The sequence below is a fragment of the Phoca vitulina genome, unplaced genomic scaffold (assembly GCF_004348235.1).
Source record: "Phoca vitulina isolate PV1807 unplaced genomic scaffold, GSC_HSeal_1.0 scaffold1, whole genome shotgun sequence".
NCBI lineage: Eukaryota > Metazoa > Chordata > Mammalia > Carnivora > Phocidae > Phoca > Phoca vitulina.
In genome coordinates, this window is record NW_022589704.1 from 21,105,941 (window position 1) to 21,126,283 (window position 20,343).

Sequence of the window (20,343 nt, forward strand, 5' to 3'; positions counted from 1 at the left end):
GACAAGATGGCTTAGGAATAGCAGTATCGTCATAGTGGATCAGATATGATTTACCCAGCTCAGAGTATCATGGCTGCAAAGCCATCAGAAAGCACAGTCCTCCTTGATGCTCACCATAAAGATTAGGTAACTATGAGCTAACAGAATGTTCATAGAGGGTACTAATTCTCTAGGTATTTGCTGACAGCAAAGATGAGATTTCTTTAGATCTCTTTGGTTAAGTCCTCCTGCCTCTAGTCTAGGTTTTTACATAACTTAATAACTTACTAGAGCCCGTGTGAAATGATTCCAGTTTCTTCCACTAGGTTGTGAGCCTAACTAGGCTGAAGGCCATGTCCACTTCATCTCAGTATCCCTTGGGTCCCACCCTCACCCCATCCTCCTCCATTCCACCAACGGCCACCATACCCTAGGGCCTTGGCCATCGGTTTCCCTAATCCCAGAAAAATGTGACAAATGTGGTTGCAACTTCCTCATGTAGGCTTAGGTAAATATGTGATCTGTGGAAAAGAGTCCACCTAAATGGAATCCCCATAAATTAGTGGTACGTGGAAAGAGTCAAGACATGAGGATCCATATTAAGATCTTTATACATATATAGGACAGCCATCATGCTCACCCTTTTTCTGCAAATGGTAGCATTCAAAGCAATTTTGGAGAAATTCAAAGACCATGTGAACAAAATTAATTTTATTTTATTTTTATTTTCTTTGTCTTCATTTCAATTGTTTACATTTCTGCAAAAGCACCAGAGAGCACCAAGGTTACTTTCAAAAATGCTGGGCAGAGTTTTGTTTTATGTGAAACTAATAATAGATTTTGTTGTTGTTGTTTTTAAAGGGGGTTCTTCTGAAAGTGGCGTTCACCATACTTCAAGCAAATGTCCCTGGCCTTCTGTGGGAGAGCACTACTGACCCATCTGGTTTGATTCACAGCAGTTCTTAACACAGCTTCTTCCTGAGACATGAACAAGAAATGGGCACCAGCTGTTCTTGTAAGGACCCAAACCTCCAAAATCTGCTTGATCTCTTGGGATTCGATTTCTTGACATGAGAAAGACACCCTCAGGAATAAATGTATAAAGAAAAAAAAAGTTCAGATTCTATTAATCTGGATTCATCTGGTATACACCCCCTAGTGGCCAGGAAGACACAATTTCACAGCACAGACAAGATACTGTTCCTTAAACTCCAGTGAGGTCCGAGTGAGTGAGGCTGTGAGGTCTTGCCAAACAACAGAAAGCTAACCCAGTGTTCTTTGTGCTTAGGGCTACTGATCCCTGTTGGGGGAAGTTTGCAATCCCTCCCTACACAGTCTTTAATATGTAGATTAGATTAAATATCACTACCCAATCCTGCCTTCACTACCAGGAAAAAAGTTATGCTACTAATTGTATTCAACTCTTCACTCTTCCTTTCTAAAAACCCTGAAACCACATGACATTACAGACTAATTGCAAAGTACATGAGCTGCTATTATCTATTTATAGCATATACATAGTATATGTAACTAGTATCTATGTATAAATTCTCTGTGTAACATTTGGTCCTAAATAAATAAATAAATAAATAAATAAAATTATATTAGCGGTTTGGGATCTGAATATATTTAAATAATTACCATGAAGCAGAGATTCTTTTATGCCTACCAAAATAGCCATGTTTCTCTTTTTGCTTAAATTAGCAGAACCCAAATATTTAACCTAGAATATAGCTGCCTAACCAAAAGACTACATTTCCCAGCCTCTGTTGCTTGTGAGGTCATGTGACAAAGGCCTAGCCAATGAAATACAGGACGTGTTGAGTGAGACTTCTGGGAAGTCTCCTTAAACAGGGAAGATGTGCACTTCCTCTGTTCTGCAAGAACCGTGGATGTGATGGCTGGAGATGTAGTCAGCACTGAGGTGTTGAGGATAAGGACAAAGAAGGCTATATCCTACTAATGGTAGGGGAATAAAGCCTGGGGTTTGGATGACTTCATCAGGTCCCCTGATGGTCTGCCTCTAGACTTCTTCTGTACAAGAAAGAAAGAAACTTCTATCTTGTTTAAACCACTGATATTTAGGACTTGAATTATATGCCACTAAACCAAAATCTAAGTGATACACACAAATCTTTACATTCTGCTGCACTGTGGTAGCCCTGTCTCCTAAGTGTTTCTCTCCATCCTACTTATTATCTTTTTGGTGAACTTGGTCTCCCTTGAACCTCCTTTTTCTCCAGGTCACATTTAGTCACATCCTCCCCTGGGTTCCAGGCACCAGTAACATCTTCAAGCTCCAAAACTTACATACAACTGAGCTCCCTGTCCCAGATAAATGGTCATTTTAGGAGCAGGAATGAGAAGAATTCATCCGTGGATAGACTGTTTTGGCACAAATTGCTTTTCTGTTCCCTGCCCTCCTGGAACCGCCAAGATGGTAGAACAGAACAGTGTGGGCTAGTTTTCCAGAACTGAGAGGGATAGGGGTTTAATTTAAAGAAAGAATCTTCTGGAATTGGAAGACGATATATAGGCTCCTGGGACCAGAGAAGGACATAAGTTGTTGGACGTTTAGACAGTGGAAGTTTCTACTTCCTGGGTGGGGTCCTTGTTGGAGAGATTGCCTGAGATATTGTCAGATTCAAGCAACTCTACAATGCTGTAGGGAGAACAGTCCTCCAGACCTAGCTTGCTGCAGAGCCAGCCACAGAAGCCTTTCTCCATGTCCCGGGCAGCTTGCCACCATGCTCCCCAGGACCATGAGAGCTGGACCACTGCAGCATAGAGACCCAGGGAAGAGGCCATGGCCATGATGAGCACTGGATAGAAGAGAATGAGGCAGGGGCAACATGAGATCTTGTGCCAGAAGGTCCTCTCCTCGTTGTACACAAGGAAGATGTTGTACCAGGTGATAGTGCCATAGTAGAAAGAGACAACAAAAGAGAGGATAAAGACCACAGGCAGACAGACCAGCGTCCAGAGGACCACATGGGGCCCACGGTCTGCTCCCATTTGGCAGGCCTTTCTGTCTTCAGGGATTATCTCCCTTGATGATCCTTTAGGCTTGGTCAACTCTTGCAGCTCCTTCTCCGTCAGTGTGACATGGATGTCCACCATCTGGCCCTTTTTCTTCCCTCGTGTGATGGTCCCAGTTAATGTGACATAGCGGCTGTCCAAAGGCAAGTTCCATATCCCTGTAGGGCATCAAGGAGGTGATGTTAAGGTCAGAAGAGTGGACATTTTATCACAGTGTCATCACCTGAGCTGGAGGCTGAATACCACAGTTCCTGTTTTTATAGCACCTGGCACAGTCCCGGAGTCCATGACTCAGAGATGGAGTGGATGGATCTCCCTCAGGAAGCTGATTCCTGACATTATTACTCCCCCAGGGAACTCTTACTCCGCACATGTGGACTCTGAAAAAATTGCGAAGCAGGTTAACTTGCTTTTCAAGTTCTCTCTCCACTTTTCTGGACCTCAATCTCAACACGATCTCTGTAATATGGAGGGGTGTGAGGAACTTTGCCATAGACACCACTTTATAATCTTATTTCTAGTTTATAAGTGCATGAGTATCCATTAGTGTGTGTGAAGATTGTGCTGCGTGTGTATCCTACTGATGCGCAGTGCACACCCCTTCCCTGCTCATCCCTGTCTCTCTGCTTTCCATCTATTGCTGCATGGTGATGCTTAATCTGGACACTCAACGGCTTTGTTAGCAGCAACAGACGTTCTTATACATGCATCCTTATGCCCATTGGCATAAATTTCATGGGGTAGATACTGAGAATTTCTAGAACATAAGATATGCAGTTTGAATTTAATAAATATTGATAAATGTCCCTACAAAGCGGGTAAAACAGATTCCATTTCCACTTGAGGTATATTGACAGTACATCTATTTTCTCACATTGACGTTGTCATAATTTACCCAATTTTTGGCCAACCAACATGTAAAGGAATATTATAACTCACTGCTGTTGTTAATTTGCATGTTCCTGATTATTATAAAAGTCAACTATTAGCTTCTCTATCTTATGTGTATTAAATAATTAGCATAGTCTTAAAAATAACTAAATAATAAGCATAGTTTGCTTGTATTACTAATTTCTGTGTATAAATCAGTCTCTTCTATTACACTAGGAGTTCAGAAAGAACAGAGATCTCTTCCACATCACTGTGAAGAGAACACAGTCAATGCTTCATAAATACTGCCCATTTGTTGAATAAGACTGTAACACTGCAAAAAGAAATGTTATCAACAAGACGAAGTAGGTCAGTGAGCAAATCCCTGTCTGTCTTCTGGAGAATCCTCATTCCTTCCTGTGGCTTTAAGTAAGTGGCCCCAGAAACTTACCATCATCTGCAGGATAGTCTAGAAAATCATCCCCCTCCTCTTCTTTAGGCCGGTCTCCACCTTCAGATTCCCCGGGCTCCTCATCCAGTTTCTCATTTTCTGACCGGTATATGATGATAGATTCGGGGCGGGACTCTTTCCTCTTCTTTTTCCTGCGACCCATTGTGGATTCCCCATCCAGGGCCAAGGCAGCAGCCACAGCCTTCCTCAGAGAGCCCTGGTGGTGGGGGCTTGGGAGTTGGCCCTCGCTTTCTACTGGTGAGAGCTCTTCCATCCTGCTCCTCACGTCTAGTTATTCCTTGTGAAGAGTCTGACTTGCTTCGGCAAACTCACCATCCACACATCACAGAGCTTCTTCCTGGATGGGACTATGCAAAGATGTTCCATCACTGAGTTCCACAGGAAAGATAGGAAAGCAAAGCCATCAACGGAAAGGAAACAGGAGGACACCTGGGTGGCTCAGTCAGTTAAGCGGCTGCCTTCAGCTCAGGTCATGATCCCAGGATCCTGGGATCGAGCCCCACATCGGGCTCCTTGCTCAGCAGGGAGCCCGCTTCTCCCTCTCCTTCCGGCTCGTGCTCTCTCTCACTATCTCTGTCTCTCTCAAATAAACCAATAAAATATTTTTTAAAAAAAAGAAAGAAAGAAAGGAAATAGGATGAGATGGAAAGGGGTCTGGGAAATGATTCTCAACTTGGCCAAAGGCTTCTCCTCCCTTTACTTCTCATAATACTGTATTTTGGGAGTGCTGTGGAAATACTCTGACAAGGTTGGATTGTTGTGAATAAAATTTTATTTGTGTTGCAATAATATTTTTGTCATTTATGCAAACTTATAATATTATGCAAAACCCACCAGTTTAGCTGGGAGATATTGAGTATGAGGAAGTTGTGTGAGGAAGCTTTATATATAAATGGGACTTAAGAACTATTCTCACTCCCATGAAACATGACAATTTGGATGGCTAGGGCCAGTACTCCAGGCATCTGGCTGTCAAGTCCTGCATTACAACCATACTCAGAAGGATGAATGAAACTTTCAGTAAGCTCCCCAAAGATGGCACAATGTCACCAATCATGTCTATCATGGTATTCTATGAATAACACGTCTCCTGGCTTCTTGTTAGCCCAAGATCCCAGAACATTCCTGGGATCTGTCCTATCACATGTGGGGAGACCAGTGGAGAGGATGCACACTTTTCCACTCTTAAGATTCTCTCTCCTCTTTGTGTTCTCCAAGTGAAAAGAGGTGGGGAGAGAGGAGAGTCTACATAGCATCTTTTAAAGACATGATTGGCCTGTGTTTTGGGTGCATTGAACCATTAAGAGGAGAGAAATGCTTTCAGTGCTGCTACTGAGGAGAGGAAAATTAGCAAATACCCAGCTAGTCATATTTAGGCAGCTAGTTGCTCGGATACTTTCTATTTTTATTTTTTAAAAGATTTTATTTTTAAGTAATCTCTACATCCAAATGGGACTCAAACTCACAACCCTGAGATCAAGAGTCTAATGCTCCACCAGCAGAGCCTGCCAGGTACCCTGCTCATATGCTTTTTAAAACAACAACAACAACAAACAAAAACAAAAACTCAAAAGTATGTTATTATGGACAGTTTCAAACATACTAAATGGAGAACCTTTTTATTATGGAAAGAGGCAAACCTGTACAAAAGACAGAGAACAATTTTAAGGACCCCTCATTGTCCCTATTACCCAGTTTCAACAATAATCAAAATATTCATAGCCAATTTATTTAAAGGCAAATCTCAGACACCATTTCATCTATTTCAGTACGTACCTCTTCCATATAAGTAGTCTTAAAAAAAAAAAAAGAGAGATAACCAGAGTATCATCATCACACCTCATTGTTTTTAAAACAATTCTTTAATATCATCAAATATCTGGTCAGTTCAAATTTCCCTGTTTGTTTAACAGTTTAAAGTCTATTTTCTGGAATTAGGATCTCAATAAGATCTATGCGATGCACACAGATCCTACCTATGCCTGTTTGTGTATGGTAGTGTTGTCCAATAGAATTTCTGCATTGTACCTCACATAATGCTAGTACAACTGAGGAAATGCTTTTTTGAAAAAAATTGAATTCTAACCAATTTTAAAATAGCCACATGTGGCTACTGACTACTCTATTGGACAGGTCTATATGCTCTCCCTCCAAATATTTTCCTTCCAGTTTCTTTGTTAAACAAAGTTGGTTATTTACCTTGCAGATTCACACAGCCTAGATTTTACTGACTGCATTCCCATAGGGTGTTCCTCGGAACCATGTATTTCCTGTAAATTGGTAGCTAAATAGGCTTGATTGGATTCATGTTGGAATGTTTTGGGTTGGTTGTTTTGGCCAGACAATGTTATAGAGGGTGTTCTGTACTTCCATCTGAAGACACCTAATGGCAACTGGGCCATTTTTTTGTGAAATTAGTAGCCATTGATAATCACTGGCTAGATTCATTAATTCATTAGGAGTTGCAAAATGGTGATATTCCAATTCTCTCATTTCTTCTTCATTTATTAGCCAGAATACTCTCATGCACTTTTAACAAACCCAGTTTTAAACTTGGTAGAGGAGGCAAGTGGCCCTGTTATTATCCATTATTATTGGAAACAATACTGGAAAAATATCTTTCTGTAATGACTGCAGTGACAGCTTCTATTAATATGAAAAATTTCTGAACTATTTACCTAATACATTCCCCATTCACAAATAACTGTATTTACAATTGCGCATCGCTAGATTCTACTCACAACCCTGCCACCCCAGGATCCTGGAGACTGGCCACTCTCCAGTGACTCCAGGTTGCCAGCTTTCTGTTACTTTTATTCTCAATTTCCAATTCCTCATTGTCTTTCAGTGGTCTCTGAGTATTTCCTTTCTTTCAATCCCACATGCATACTCTTTGATTTCTCCGTATCCCCAATAGTGAGGCTTCTCCTCTCATTTGTCTTAAATGGTCCTAATGTCCAGTGGGCTGGCCCAAGCAAGGGGGCAAAAATAAAAAAAACAAAAAATCTAACAAGGCTCTAAATGCCACTCAATTTGAAGCAAATCTCATGTCTTAAAATTATGCATCTTTGATATTATCATGTGACAGGGCCGACTCTATCATATTTCTTCAAATGCCAAAACACATTTTTCCCCCTCATCTCAGTGTTTCTAAAATTTGGATGCAACTTAAGACCAACGGAATGACTTTTCACCCCAAAGGCTGGGCTACCTTCTCAGCAAGTAGCTCTGCTCCACTACCCTTTGCCCAAGTTCTTCTTTGTCTTCTGTAGTTGTTAATTTTCTTATATGCCTCTCCACTGGATTGCAGGTACTTAGTCTCAATCACCTTTGTGTCCTGGGCACACAGACTGGAATAAAGAAGGTGTTGACTGACAGAAGTGAGTATGTCCACAGGTAGAACTGGAAGGCTATAGGAAGTCCTCACAGCCTGACTTTGCTTGGGGAGGGGAGGCTGTTTGAACAGAAGGAGCATCATTATCTTCACAATCTTATGTATGGAACTTGCTGGACTCTAAGAGCCTTTAGGTGATGTGTCTAAGAACAGAAAGATCCAGAGCACAAAGGCTTCCCAAGATAAACTGATTCAGGATACAAGGAACTCAACGATTAGAAAGATTTGAGGGATCTGAAGAGAAGCCAGAATATGGAACTCAACCATTAGAATACTGAGTTTGCCTTAATGAGTGTTTAAGTTTGCCTTAAGGGTGTCTATAAGCTCAAACAGTACTCTCCTACCAAAGTAGCCGCAGGGCAGAAGAGTAGCCATCCGGCCAGAAAGGACTGGAAGGACAGGCTGTGTGTGGCTCTCCCTAAGGTTTGAGGTTTGTTGTTAAAAATGTATGTGAATCTTGAATTATACTTTCTCAAAGTCTGTATTTAATATAAAAATGTTTTCCCTGGTGCAAATCCTCTAGTAAAAATGATACTTGGTAACTCATACCAAGATAATTCTATGATGCAGGTGACCTCTGAATGTACCACTTTATATCTACTCTAAGGTTACAAACACCTGAGCTTGAGAGTGTGAAAATAAACCAAAGAGATTTCATTTAAAATAGAGTCAGGAAACCCTGGCAGGGGAGCTCTCAGGCATCTACCACTCCTTACAGCCTGCACAACTAGCAGAAAGAGAAAGTTAAGAATTATCTTGACAATTACCTTTTTTTTTAAGTTTTATTTATTTAAGTAATCTCTACATCCATCAGGGCCTGAACTCACAACCCCAACATCAAGAGTCTCATGCTCTACCAATTGAGCCAGCCAGGTACCCCTCTTGAAAATTATCTTAAGGCCATTTTTCACATAGGAGTTTCATCGCCTGCTTTTATGAAAAGAAAGGATGAGTCTTCCCTGCCCCAGCAACAATGCACTAACCACTGCTTGCAGCCAATGTGAACCAGCCACAGCCTCGAACTCTTTGTTCTACAATGAACTTTTGTTCAAAACAACCTTCTCCAATTTCTTCCCAAAACTTAATAAAAGCTGATCTTCCCTTTGTCTCTTTGGACTTATCTATGGTTCATCATGCATGCATGGAGTAATAATCACTGTTAATGGGCTTTTGCAAACAGAATAATCTGTGGTGTTCTAACTCTTCAGTTTTGGGTGGCCACAATGGGACAGACCGATGTTAGATAATAGGAAGAGTTTCTGGAGCCCTAGGACAGAACACAGAAAATAGGAGTCAAGAGAAGCACTGGCGTCTCTTGGGGATGTAAAGACAAACATGACTATATTGTCAGCTGATGGGGTGGTGGGAGGAACGATTCTATCTGTAAGCAAGGATGGAGATGACCCTTGGAAACCCCATTAAAATCCTTTAGAGGAAGTATTAAGTATAAAGAGTTGGTGAGCTCCTGGTAATTCACCATAGGGGTCTATTCCCTGCTTCTGGGCACAGCTATTTTTAGACAGGTACACAGCCAGTGTCTACTTACAAAATAGGTAACTGTCCCTGATTCACCTCAAAACATGATTTGAGGGGCTCCTGGGTGGCTCAGAGCCCCAAGCTGGGTGTAGAGCTTACTTACAAAACAAAAACCAAACAACAACAACAATAAAACCCCCACGATTTGAGAGTACAAAATGGCCCGACAAACTTAAAGTTGGTTTGTTCAGTAGCTATGGTAAAAGATAGCCATCAGAACCAGTTTTGAACCTGTTCAATTGATCAACAACTTCCCTCAATGGAGATGTTTTGGAAACCAGCCCATTAGAGTCCATTTCTCATTTCTAAAAGTCAATCAGGTCAGTAAATTTGCCTGTCAGAAGCCAGGGGCTTCCACTGATGAGTGGGCATTCAAAAGCATATTCACACAGACAGTTGTTGATCAAACAGGTTTAAAACTGCTTCTGGTGACTACTTGTTATGGCTTTAGAACAGTCTTTTCCTAAATTTGTGGGAACTTTTTTATTCTATTTGCCATGAGGCTGAAATGAGATCAGCTGTGTCTCAGGACAAGGTGTAGTAGTTATCTATTGTCCTGTAACAAATTACCCCAAATTTAGAGGTCTAAAAAAATAACCAAGAATTATCCTACACAGTTCTGTGTCAGTAATCTGGGAGTGTCTCAGCTGGGTGGGCAGTAGTCTTCTTAGTCTGCTTCCCACCTACAGCATTTGGGGGTCCAAAGGCCTTTTTTCTTTTGGACAGTCTCTGAACTCTTTAGGTATTCTGTCAATATAATTCTCTTAAAAACTTTGTGGCTCTCCTGTGAATAGTTTTTCTGGGTCAGAAAATTTGAGAGTGCCTTAGTTGGATGTTCTGTCTCAAGGTCCCTGAAGATGGCAGGGCAGCACTCATCTGAAGGCTTGGATGGGATCAGAGGATCTGCTTCCAAGATGGCACATTTGCATGGTGCTGACTCAGTTCCTCCCTCTGCAGGCCTCTCTGTGGGCTGTTTGAGTATCCTCACAACAGTGTCTGGTTTCCCTCAGAGTGAGCGATCTGGGAGCAGATTTTTCCTTGACCACTTCAACTGTACTTCTTTTTTTAAGGTTATTTATTTATTTTTTGAGTAATGTCTACACCCAACGTGGGGCCCAAACTCACAACCCCAAGATCAAGAGTCATGTGCTCTTCTGACTGAGCCAGCCAGGTGCCCCTTAACTGTACTCTTAATCCTTTATCTTCCTCATCCTTGATTTCCTCCCTTTCTAATAGCTCCAACTTCTCCCCTTTGCTGATTCCTTTTTGCCTGCAAATAAACCCAGAAGACCCTAGGTGGAAAACTAGCTTTACTTGCCACTTATTCTATCCGATGTCCTGTTTCTCTCTTTGTTTCATAACTAAGCTTCTCTATAAAATAGTATACATCCAGTCATTATCAGTTCATCCTCTCAATGTCCTGTTCCCTTAACCAGTTTTTTCTCCCTTCTCCCAAACCCCTTTCTAACACACACACACAAACACACCCCACATGCACACTGGTAAGTCACGTGGAAAGATAAGGAATAGGCCAGGAAATGAGCATTTATCAAGTCTTATGTGCCAGGCTGTAAGCTAAATTTTTTATACGTTACCTCATTTGCACATCTCAACAAGCCCACTGTTAAATAAAGAAGTGACAGAACCTGGATTTAAGCCTAAATTGCATAACTTCAAAAGCCCAGAATTTTCCCTCCAAGATTAGTGGTGGCTGCAGTAGACAGCTGATGGGTTTTTGTTTTGTGTGGATTTTTTTTTTGGCTGTGGGCTTGGTTTTGTTATTGTTGTTTGTTTGTTTGGTTTTGGTTTTTGCTGTTTCAACCTCATTCCTCTTTCCTTTGGTGACAGAGCCACTCTTTTCTGTGTGGAATAATACAGCCTTGAAAGTCACCAGTGTGACCACAGTGACGATTTTACCATTCTTATTCTCCTTATCCATACCAGAGCCCTAATTCTGCTTATTTCCAGGTCTTTCTTGAACCTTCCCTTACCTCCTTTGACTTTCTACCTTCATTCTCTTGCTACCTCTCAAATCCTCCTTTTGCCTCCTTTATTCCCTTGTCTGTCCCCTCCACCCATAATAGCCAGCACTTTTGAGACTCAATTCTCAACTGATTGCCCTCTATTCTCAATAGTACATTCTCTTCCTCCTTTTGAAATATGCAGTCTTCCTGCCTACCTCTGCAGGACACCTCTATGCCAAGAACGCCCAAATACAGATGTCAAGAATTAATGTATCATCCAGACGGATTTCCAGCAGCCTAGTGGATATTCTCCACCTAAATATCTCATCATTTCTGGCTATGCATGTTCAAACCAAACTCATCATCTTTATTTCTAGCTGACTTAACCTCTTAGTGTTACCAAGAGGACAGGGAAAGGGGGAAGGGAAAGGAGAAAGGGATGGAGAAGGAAACCCTGTAACATTTATTTTGTGCCTATTCTCATAAAAGATAACATTTGCTGACTATATCATTTGTTAGTCTCTGTGTTAATTGCTTATACATGGTTTTCCCATTTCATTACATTCTAATACTTTTTTGGACAATACTAGGTGCCAAATACTGTACAATCGTCCTAGGCACAGCAATCTTAAGAAACAAATAGTATCGGGGCACCTGGGTGGCTCAGTCATTAAACATCTGCCTTTGGCTCAGATCATGATCCCAGGGTCTTGGGATCGAGCCCCGCATCAGGCTCCCTGCTCGGCGGGAAGCCTGCTTCTCCCTCTCCCACTGCCCCTGCTTGTGTTCCCTCTCTCGTTGTCTCTCTCTGTCAAATAAATAAAATTGTAAAAAGAAACAAACAGTATCTTACAAATGAGGACATTTGGACTTAAAATTAGTAACAACTAAAACTTATTGGATGGTTACTATGTGTCAGGTGCTGTTCTAAGTGCTTTACAGTAATCATATTGTTTAATTGTCTCAGCAAACCCATGTAGTAGGTACTATTATTATTACCATCTAGAAGAGCATTTTGCTCAAGGTTTCGTAGCAGTGGGGCTGGGACTTACACCCAGGTTTGCTCATTTCAAAGTCCATGTTCTATTCATGGTGCCACGCTGTGTGTCAGCTTTTACCCAAGATTCTATACTTAAACCCTTAGAGTTGTCTTCAATGAATCCATTTCCCATGTTAGGGATATATTCCTATGTTCCTAATAGTAATCAATTTCTAAGTCCTGCCACTCATTCCCATGAAATCTCTTCATTAAATGTCTTCACTTGAATTTCTACTACCCCCATATGCCTCTCATACTACTTCCTCCAAGCTGGCTTCTCACCTTCCATTTCAGAATTCTTCCTCAACCATGTTAAATGGTGATTAACAAAATAAAACATCACTGTTATGTTGTCCAGTAATCATCACTATCTTGCCATGACTGACTAAACTCTATCTAAAAGGGTCTGTCTGGAGTTGAGGCTCTCCCCATTCATGCTCCTGCTAGGGTTCAGGAGCAAGTTTTCCCCTTCCCCAGAACATGACTAGTCAACACATATGAAGATGGTGATGGAACCAACATAAGTATATGTGTTGACTAGTTATGTTGGTTCCATCACCATCTTCACTCTTCTCCACCTGTTTCAAGCCTGGCCCAAGACAGACTCACTCATTCGTGTCCCCTTCTGTGACTACTCCGGCCCACCCGTCTGTCCCCACCCCAGTCTTATTGCTGCAGAAGAGTGGGGAGAATGGAATGAGTGTTCAAGTATAAAATGCCTATGATGGATTGATACTTCATAAATATTACTTTCCAATCCCTTTCTTTTGCCTTCTTCTACTCTGTATTTCAGTAGCATTTGTCATCTGTACTACGCTCTCTCAGTGCTTAATTATGCAGCATTTCACATCATCTGGTATTGAGTATGAATGGCTTCATTATTTTTCATTCATCTTCCCAGGGAGATTATACAATTTTAGAAATTAGGACCTGTCTTATTCTTCTTCACCTCCAATGGAAAGACCCTATGGCTAGACATGTAGCAGACACTCAATATGTCCTTGTTGACCTGATAGGACAGAGGGGCAGGGAAAGTGCCTAATCAGAAATAGGATATAAATGGGGGCACCTAGGTGGCTCAGTCGGTTGAGCATCTGACTCTTGATTTCAGCTCAGGTTGTGATCTCAGGGTCGTGAGATAGAGTTGCTGTTGGGCTCCTGGCTCAGCGTGGAGTCTGCTTGTTCCTCTCCCTCTGCCCCTCCCCCGGCTCGTGCGCACTCTCTCCCTCAAATAAATAAAATCTTAAAAAAAAAAAAAAGAAATAGGATATAACTGTTAAGAAAGGAAGGCTTAATTATCTTCCCCATTTTCGTGCACTTTATTATGCTGTTAATATCTGATCTGAGAAGCAGGTTCTGAACATTTCTCCTTCCTTTTAGATTCCATAAAAGAGAGAGTAAAACAAATTTCCCCAGTTTCCAAGGCTTTAATCAGTAGAGTTAAGAGAAGAGAGAGGACTTCGCTCTTTCCTCTGGAAGTTAGGCCTCGCCCACCCTCCACTTCTGCTGCCCTCTGAAAATTATTAACAAACGTGATACAGCAGGACACTAACTTCAATTAATCACTAACTCCAAATTCTTGGTCATCCTAGGGGGAAAAATAGGTTTTAAAGAACATGCTTAGACTCTTATGCATAAAATAACTGGTTTTAAGCCACTCTTGAAGGAAATTCTCCAGATAATTCTTAAAATTCATCCACCACTTTTTCCCACCTCTATTGCTACCATTCTTATCTAAGAGGCCTTTCTTTCTTTCTTTCTTTTCTTTCTTTCTTTCTTTCCCTTTCTTCTTTATCTCTCTCTCTCTTTTTTAAAGATTTTATTGGCCCTGAGACCATGACCTGAGCCGAAACCAAGAGTGGACGCTTAACCAGCTGAGCCACCCAGACACCCCAAGGTCATCCTTTCTTATGTGTGGTTCTAAAAAAATGCTCCTTGTCTTCTGGCTTCTACTCCTGCTGTCTTCCAATCAATTCTCCACTCAGCAGTAAGAAAGATCTTTTGAAAACATAAATAAACTCATGCCGTTTTCTGCTTAAAACCTCCAGTGACTTCTCATTGGTATAAAACAAAATCCAAACTTTTTCATGTGGCCCAAGGACCTACCTGACGTGGCCCCTCTCCATCCTGCCATGCTATACAATATACCACCTCCTTCATATATACCTCCTATGCTACAATCACACTGGCTGCCTACACATTCCTCAGGAGCACTAAATGTTTTCCCACTTGAGGCCTTAAATACTGTCTGCCTTCCCTGGTCTCCACTCCAATCTCGCTCTGTCACATGGCCATCACCTTGGTATTTCCGAAGGCTCTGTTCATTTGTCAGCTCCTCCAAAGCTTTCCTGACACCAAACCTAAAATAGGCTCCCTGCCCTGCCTTTCATGAATATCACAACAGCCTGTTTCCTGTACAAGACTTATCAACATCTGTAATTAAGTTCTATTTCTTTTTCCTTTAAGATTTTATTTATTTATTTGAGTGAGCAAGCAAGAGAGCACAAGCAGGGGGAGGAGCAGAGGGAGAGGGAGAAGCAGACTCCCTGCCCAGCAGGGAGCCCAACATGGGGGCTCGATCCGAGAACCCCAGGACCATGACCCGAGCTGAAGGCAGATGCTTCACCAATGGAGCCACCCAGGTGTCCCAAGTTCTATTTCTTATTTTGCTTCTGTATTTTCTATCTCCTCTACTCGACTGTAAGGTCTAGGAAATGGTACCATATAAGTAAGCCAACACACAGATGTTCAATAAACAAATTTTTAAGTAACTGGATTAATGATTTGGGTTGGGGGGGGGGAGTTTGAACTGGTAGCAATTAAAGATTAGCCTGATTTTGTCGAAGACTGAGACTGAAGAAAAGTTTAATAAAGAGACATTATGGGGTGCCTGGCTGGCTCAGTGGATGGAGTGTGTGACTCTTAATCTCAGGGCTGTAAGTTCAAGCCCCACATTGGGTGTAGAGATTAATTAAAACAATTTTTTTTTAATCTTAAAAAAAAGAGAGAGACATTAAAAAGTTCCTCTATGCTTAATAAACCCTGTTATGGTATAATTGTATCTATTTTCTCCTCCAACAATGGAGGGTTCCGCTGGTCACATGACTTCCTTCCTAAAGATAATATTTCCCAGCATCCTTTGCATCAGGTGTGATCATATGGCGCCCTGTGCCATTGATTTAAGAACAATCAGGGGTTTGGGTTTTTTTGTTTTGTTTTTTGTTTTTTTTTAATTCCCCACTCCCTCCAGAGTTGTTGTTGTTTTTTTTTTAAGATTTTATTTATTTATTCATGAGAGACACACAGAGAGAGAGGCAGGGGCAGAGGGAGAAGCAGGCTTCCCAAGGAGCAGGGAGCCCAATGCAGGACTCGATCCCAGGACCCTGGGATCACGACCGGAGCCGAAGGCAGACGCCCAACCATCTGAGCCACCCAGGTGCCCCAGAGTTGTTTTTTGTACCTTTACCCTTATGGTCACATCTCCCTCTTCCAAGGAACCTGAATTGGGGCCAGAAGGGTAGAGTATGATCATTTTCAAGTTAACTTACTACTATTACTATTACACAGTGAACTGTGCCTTGCTCCCACCTTACTGCTCTTTCAATTCTCTCATCTCTGTATCTGTCACCCAAAGGGCCACATATCACCTGTCTGAGGTGGCCATAGTCTTCCAACAGCATTGTGGTTTACCACCACGAGATGCCCTACGCCAGCTAGGAAATAAAATGCTTACCATTTTTACCACCGAAAATCACCATTAGCCCCTCTCAGGAAGAGAGTCTCACCAATGTAAAGGTGGAAGGGAATTTGGCTCAGGCTGATGTCAGTGATTGGAGCAATGATGGAACAGCAATTTAAAACTCCCAACCTCTAGCCAGTTGCTGTGAATTGGTTATGAGTTAGACTGCATCCTGTTCCTTCATGGTCCTGTAAGCAGCATCTCTCTTGTCACTGCTCAACCTACCTGTCCTGAAAGGCTCTCACATTGAGGCTGGTTCATCATCTAGAAGCATCTGGCTTGCCTACAGAGGAAACAGTTCCTGGTAGTGAGGGTGGTGGGTTACAAGGAACTTGAGCATCTCCATATTCTTAAGAGCTGTAAAATTGGATCTTCACTCTCTGATCTTTTGATTGTTTATAGGGAATAGGGGTGGCCCTATTCCCACTCCCGTCATACCTACATGCTAGAATAAAAACTCTACAAAGGCAAGGACAGGGGCGCCTGGGTGACTCAGTCAGTTCAGCATCTGCCTTCAGCTCAGGTCATGATCGCAGGGGCCTGGGATGGAGCTCCGCGTTGGGCTCCCTGCTCCACAGTCTGCTTCTCCGTTTCTCTCTCTCTCTGCCTCTCCCCTGTTCATGCTCGCACGCGCGCACTCTCTCTCTTGAATAAATAAATAAAATCTTAAAAAAAAAAGGCAAGGACAGCTAACTGTACTGTCCACTGTACTGTATCCTCCACGCCTTGAACAGTACCTGGCATGTGGTGTGGATTGGTTATGTGAGCTGGTTCAGTTCCGAACTGCTCTTACTTCAAGGTGGGGGTGTGGGGGGTGGCTACATGCCTCATTGACATTCTTCTAGCACCAAGATTCAGTGAGGCTGAATGTTGAGAATCTCACAGGCCCCTGTCAGTATGAGCCAGCAGCTGTTTTGAGGCAGGAAGAAAATGAAGTTACCAGGCAGATGGGGTGGGGGAGGGGTGGGAAGCTGGGTGAGCAGCAAGAGCATCCCAGAAGATGAAGGGAGTCTGTGCTAACAGAGTATGACAGAGTGGGAGTGTGGAAGGATCATGGCCCAGGAGATGCCTTTTTCCCTGGGACAAAGGGGGCAGTGATGCAGAGTGCAGGGTAGCATTTGATTCGGCCAAAGGAACATCAACGTAGCGTGGCATGGATGCCTCCTGAAGTGATGACTCAACCAGGAACCAGAATTAAAATCTAGAAACAAGGAGCCTCTGTTGCTGTACCTCTAGGCCTTTTGGGGTTAGCAGACTTTCAAACCCTGACTGAGGCGAGAGAGACGGGGCAAACAGCACATGCCTTTTCATTTTAACAGATCTCTCAAAGAGACCCCAACATCTATCTGAATCACAGACTCTCTCTGGACTATGAGAAAGAGCCTTGCTGACTGTTCAGACTACAACTTCCTTGCAGCCAAGGAATGGCTCCTTGTCATCCTCAGCAGGCAAAACCGGCTTAAAGCCAGTCCAGTCACCTTTTCACTGGAGGACTGCAGAATCCCTCAGTCCCCTCAGCTGCCATACAAAGGCTACAGTAGAACCAGGCCCACACTAACCCACCCCGGCAGAGCTCTGTGAATCCATAGGTCTAGACCAGATCACAACCACATTAAATTTTATCTTTGATAAAGGTATCTTTAAAAGAAACTTAGAGTGTTCTTTGCTCTCAAGAAAGAAAGCATGGAATTTTCTGGAATAAGAAAGCCCTTAGAACTCAGTCACTATTTCTCATCCTGTTAAAAAAAATACTTTGTCACTGGACTCAAAGCTCTATCTAGCAAATGGGAAGCAGAAGGTGGAAGAGATGTCTTCCTTTCTTTAATGAGTATAGATTGGAATCTGTCATCAACAAAAATAGAAGGGCAAGTTTTCTTTCCTTTTTTTTTTTTTTTTTTTTTTAGAGAGAGAAAAAAGCACAGGAGGGTGGGGGGCGGTTAGGGGGAGAGGGAGAGAAAGAACCACAAGCAGGCTCCGTGCCCACAACCCTGAGATCATGACCTGAGCCGAAATAAAGAGTCAGATGCTTAACCGATTAAGCCACCCAGGTGCCCCAAGGCAAGTATTTCTTAAAGGAGGTCAGAGAAGGGTAAGGTGATGGAATATCAGAGAGGAGGTGATGTCTGATTCCACTTTTAACAAGACCCATTTCTAATTCACTTTGTGAATAACTAGCTGGTGGGTGGGCCCAAGAAAAGAATGAAGGCATTTATTTGCTTTTACATCATTTTAATACCTTGTAGGGGAAAATACAGTACTCTGACAGCAGACAGAAATAGCATCTTCCCTGGATTAAGACCACAGCACCACCCACATTCCCTAGATCTGCCAAATTCTTAGGCCAAGTCTCCCTAGGCCAGTCCAGGTGTAAGCTCTCTCTGGTGGGTTGACAGTATGAAGCTAGATGAACAATACCGAGGAGAATCTGAATAATAACTCACCGCTACTGGGCATCAAACTGCGGATGAGAAATCCCCCCCCCCCCCCCCCCCCCCCAGAATGCTTGCTTCCCTGCATAAGGAATGAACTAGAAGATAGGATCTCACACACCTACATTAGCGTTCTTGCAGGAAACACACACCCTTGGATTCATCAGTTTATGCAGCCCGGTTGAAATGGATTAGATCTTAAATCTGGTAAAGGTTACCTCTTCCCTTCATTCCTGGGTGGGGAAAGGGAGATGAGGTGGAAGTGGGCTCGAGTTTATTTTTAAAATCATTTATTATCTTGGTTCTGTGGATAACTGCAACTGCATCCCCCCCCCCCCCCCCCCCCCCCCCCCCCCCCCCCCCCCACAAACACACACCTCAGCGCGCAGCGTCCCTTCCAGGGGCGGAAAGGATCTGGAGGCCAGATTCCCCCTCAGCTAAGCCTGCCCCTTTCCTTCCCAGCCAGAGGCGCACCGCAACTGCAGCCAGCGCATCTCCCGACGTCCGAGGCGGCGGGCGGGCGCAGCACCGCTCCCGAGCGCAGCCTCTCTTTCCCCAGATGCCCTGGAGAATTCATCTTAATTAACCATGAGAGCTTATAGCACTGAGGATTTTTGGAAATCGAGCACGCGCCCGCTTTTTGTTTGCTTCCCTTCCTCCGGTCCCCACAATGGCCTCGAAATTTAAAAACAAAAACAAAACCCCAACGAACAAGGGATCTCACCTACACATGCCGGGGACAAAGTCTGGCAGAGGACCCAGACCGAGCCAAGCAGCCGCCGCCGGGGAGCAGCCGTCTGCTGGGAGGATGGGGACCTGCCGCGGCGGGAGGGCGGGGCGACGGGGCGAGGCGGGGCGGGGCGACGGGACGGGGCGGGGCCCCGGGCGGTCACGTGGGCAGGTCCTTGGTCCCGCGCACCCCGCAGGCCGCCGAGACTCAGTGACCTCTGCGCTTCCGGGACTCAGGCCCTCGGCCGACATGGACGCTCACGGCGAGTGGAGGAGCTTTCTGGCGCCCGGCTTGCTGCAGCACAAACTGGCCATCGTCACTGGCGGGGCCACGGGTATCGGAAAAGCCGTCGCGACAGAGCTCCTGCAGCTGGGTACGTGAGCAGCCCCCCTGGGTCAGGCTACCTAGATCCAGGGGTCCGCAGATCCAGGGGTCACACTGGTGTGACGTGGGGTCGGGACCCGGGAGGTATTAGGCAGGGCTGGGAGACGTGGACTTGCCAAGCCAAGATTCTGTACATATGGGCGACATTGAAACCGCGGGGGAAAAGGAAGAGTTCTTTCTGAGAAATGCTGGAGACGCGTTGAAAGATGAAACCACTGTTTGTAAACTAAAGGGAAGACAGAATCAAAGATAACGTGCTCGAGGTAGGGAACAAGGAGACCTGTGGAAACATGCTATGGAATTCTTTATAGTTGTGTTTAAAATGAATCCATCCTATGTGTATTACCTAATGAGGAAACGCGGGAAGACTTCATATTTTTCTCTTTATCACTCGTTTATTTAATTATATCATCATTGCCATTTCTGGTTCTGACTTTTCTGCTCATTATGGGTTGTATTTACCTGCTCCTTTACATGACTGCTAGACATTTGAATTTTACCTTGTAGGACGCTGGTTATTTTTATATTCATTTAAATATTCTTGAGCTTTGTTCTGTGTTAATTGCATCACAGAGGTTGTTACTTCTGTTATTAAGTAACATGGAAGCAGTTTGATACTTTATATGTTAAATGTTGACCTGAATGGCCTTTCATCTAGGGCTAATTTTGCTTCACTACTGAGGCCATACGCTTCTAAGTATTTTACCCAGTGCGCCTTCAAACAAGGTTTTGCCTGGTTGGAATACTATTTCCAGTGCTATCTTGGCC

At 43.4% G+C, this 20,343-nt stretch overlaps 2 protein-coding genes across 7 annotated transcripts in view; one reads left to right on the forward strand and one right to left on the reverse strand.

The window, feature by feature from the left end:
- Window positions 1-683: 683 nt before the first annotated feature.
- TMEM169 (transmembrane protein 169) lies at window positions 684-19,276 on the reverse strand. 6 transcript variants are annotated; one of them, XM_032402564.1, is made up of 4 exons: window positions 19,186-19,276; window positions 18,583-18,694; window positions 4,340-4,728; window positions 684-3,176 (listed from the first exon to the last, which is right to left on the reverse strand). In XM_032402564.1, exons 3-4 carry the CDS (start codon window positions 4,611-4,613, stop codon window positions 2,554-2,556), a joined length of 897 nt encoding a protein of 298 aa, XP_032258455.1. In that variant the 5' UTR covers window positions 4,614-4,728; window positions 18,583-18,694; window positions 19,186-19,276; the 3' UTR covers window positions 684-2,553. The 6 variants fall into 6 exon arrangements, with proteins under 6 accessions (XP_032258455.1, XP_032258471.1, XP_032258481.1 ...); XM_032402580.1 differs by lacking the exon at window positions 18,583-18,694 and adding an exon at window positions 18,839-19,025; XM_032402590.1 differs by lacking the exon at window positions 18,583-18,694 and having other exon boundaries at window positions 4,340-4,707; window positions 19,190-19,276.
- Window positions 19,277-19,336: 60 nt separating this feature from the next.
- Window positions 19,337-20,343, forward strand: part of PECR (peroxisomal trans-2-enoyl-CoA reductase) — a 28,925-nt gene continuing 27,918 nt past the window's right edge. Inside the window, exon 1 of the mRNA XM_032402603.1 lies at window positions 19,337-19,564. Within this exon, the coding sequence (XP_032258494.1) occupies window positions 19,441-19,564 (124 nt within the window). The 5' untranslated portion in view covers window positions 19,337-19,440. The remainder of the gene's footprint in view (window positions 19,565-20,343) is intronic.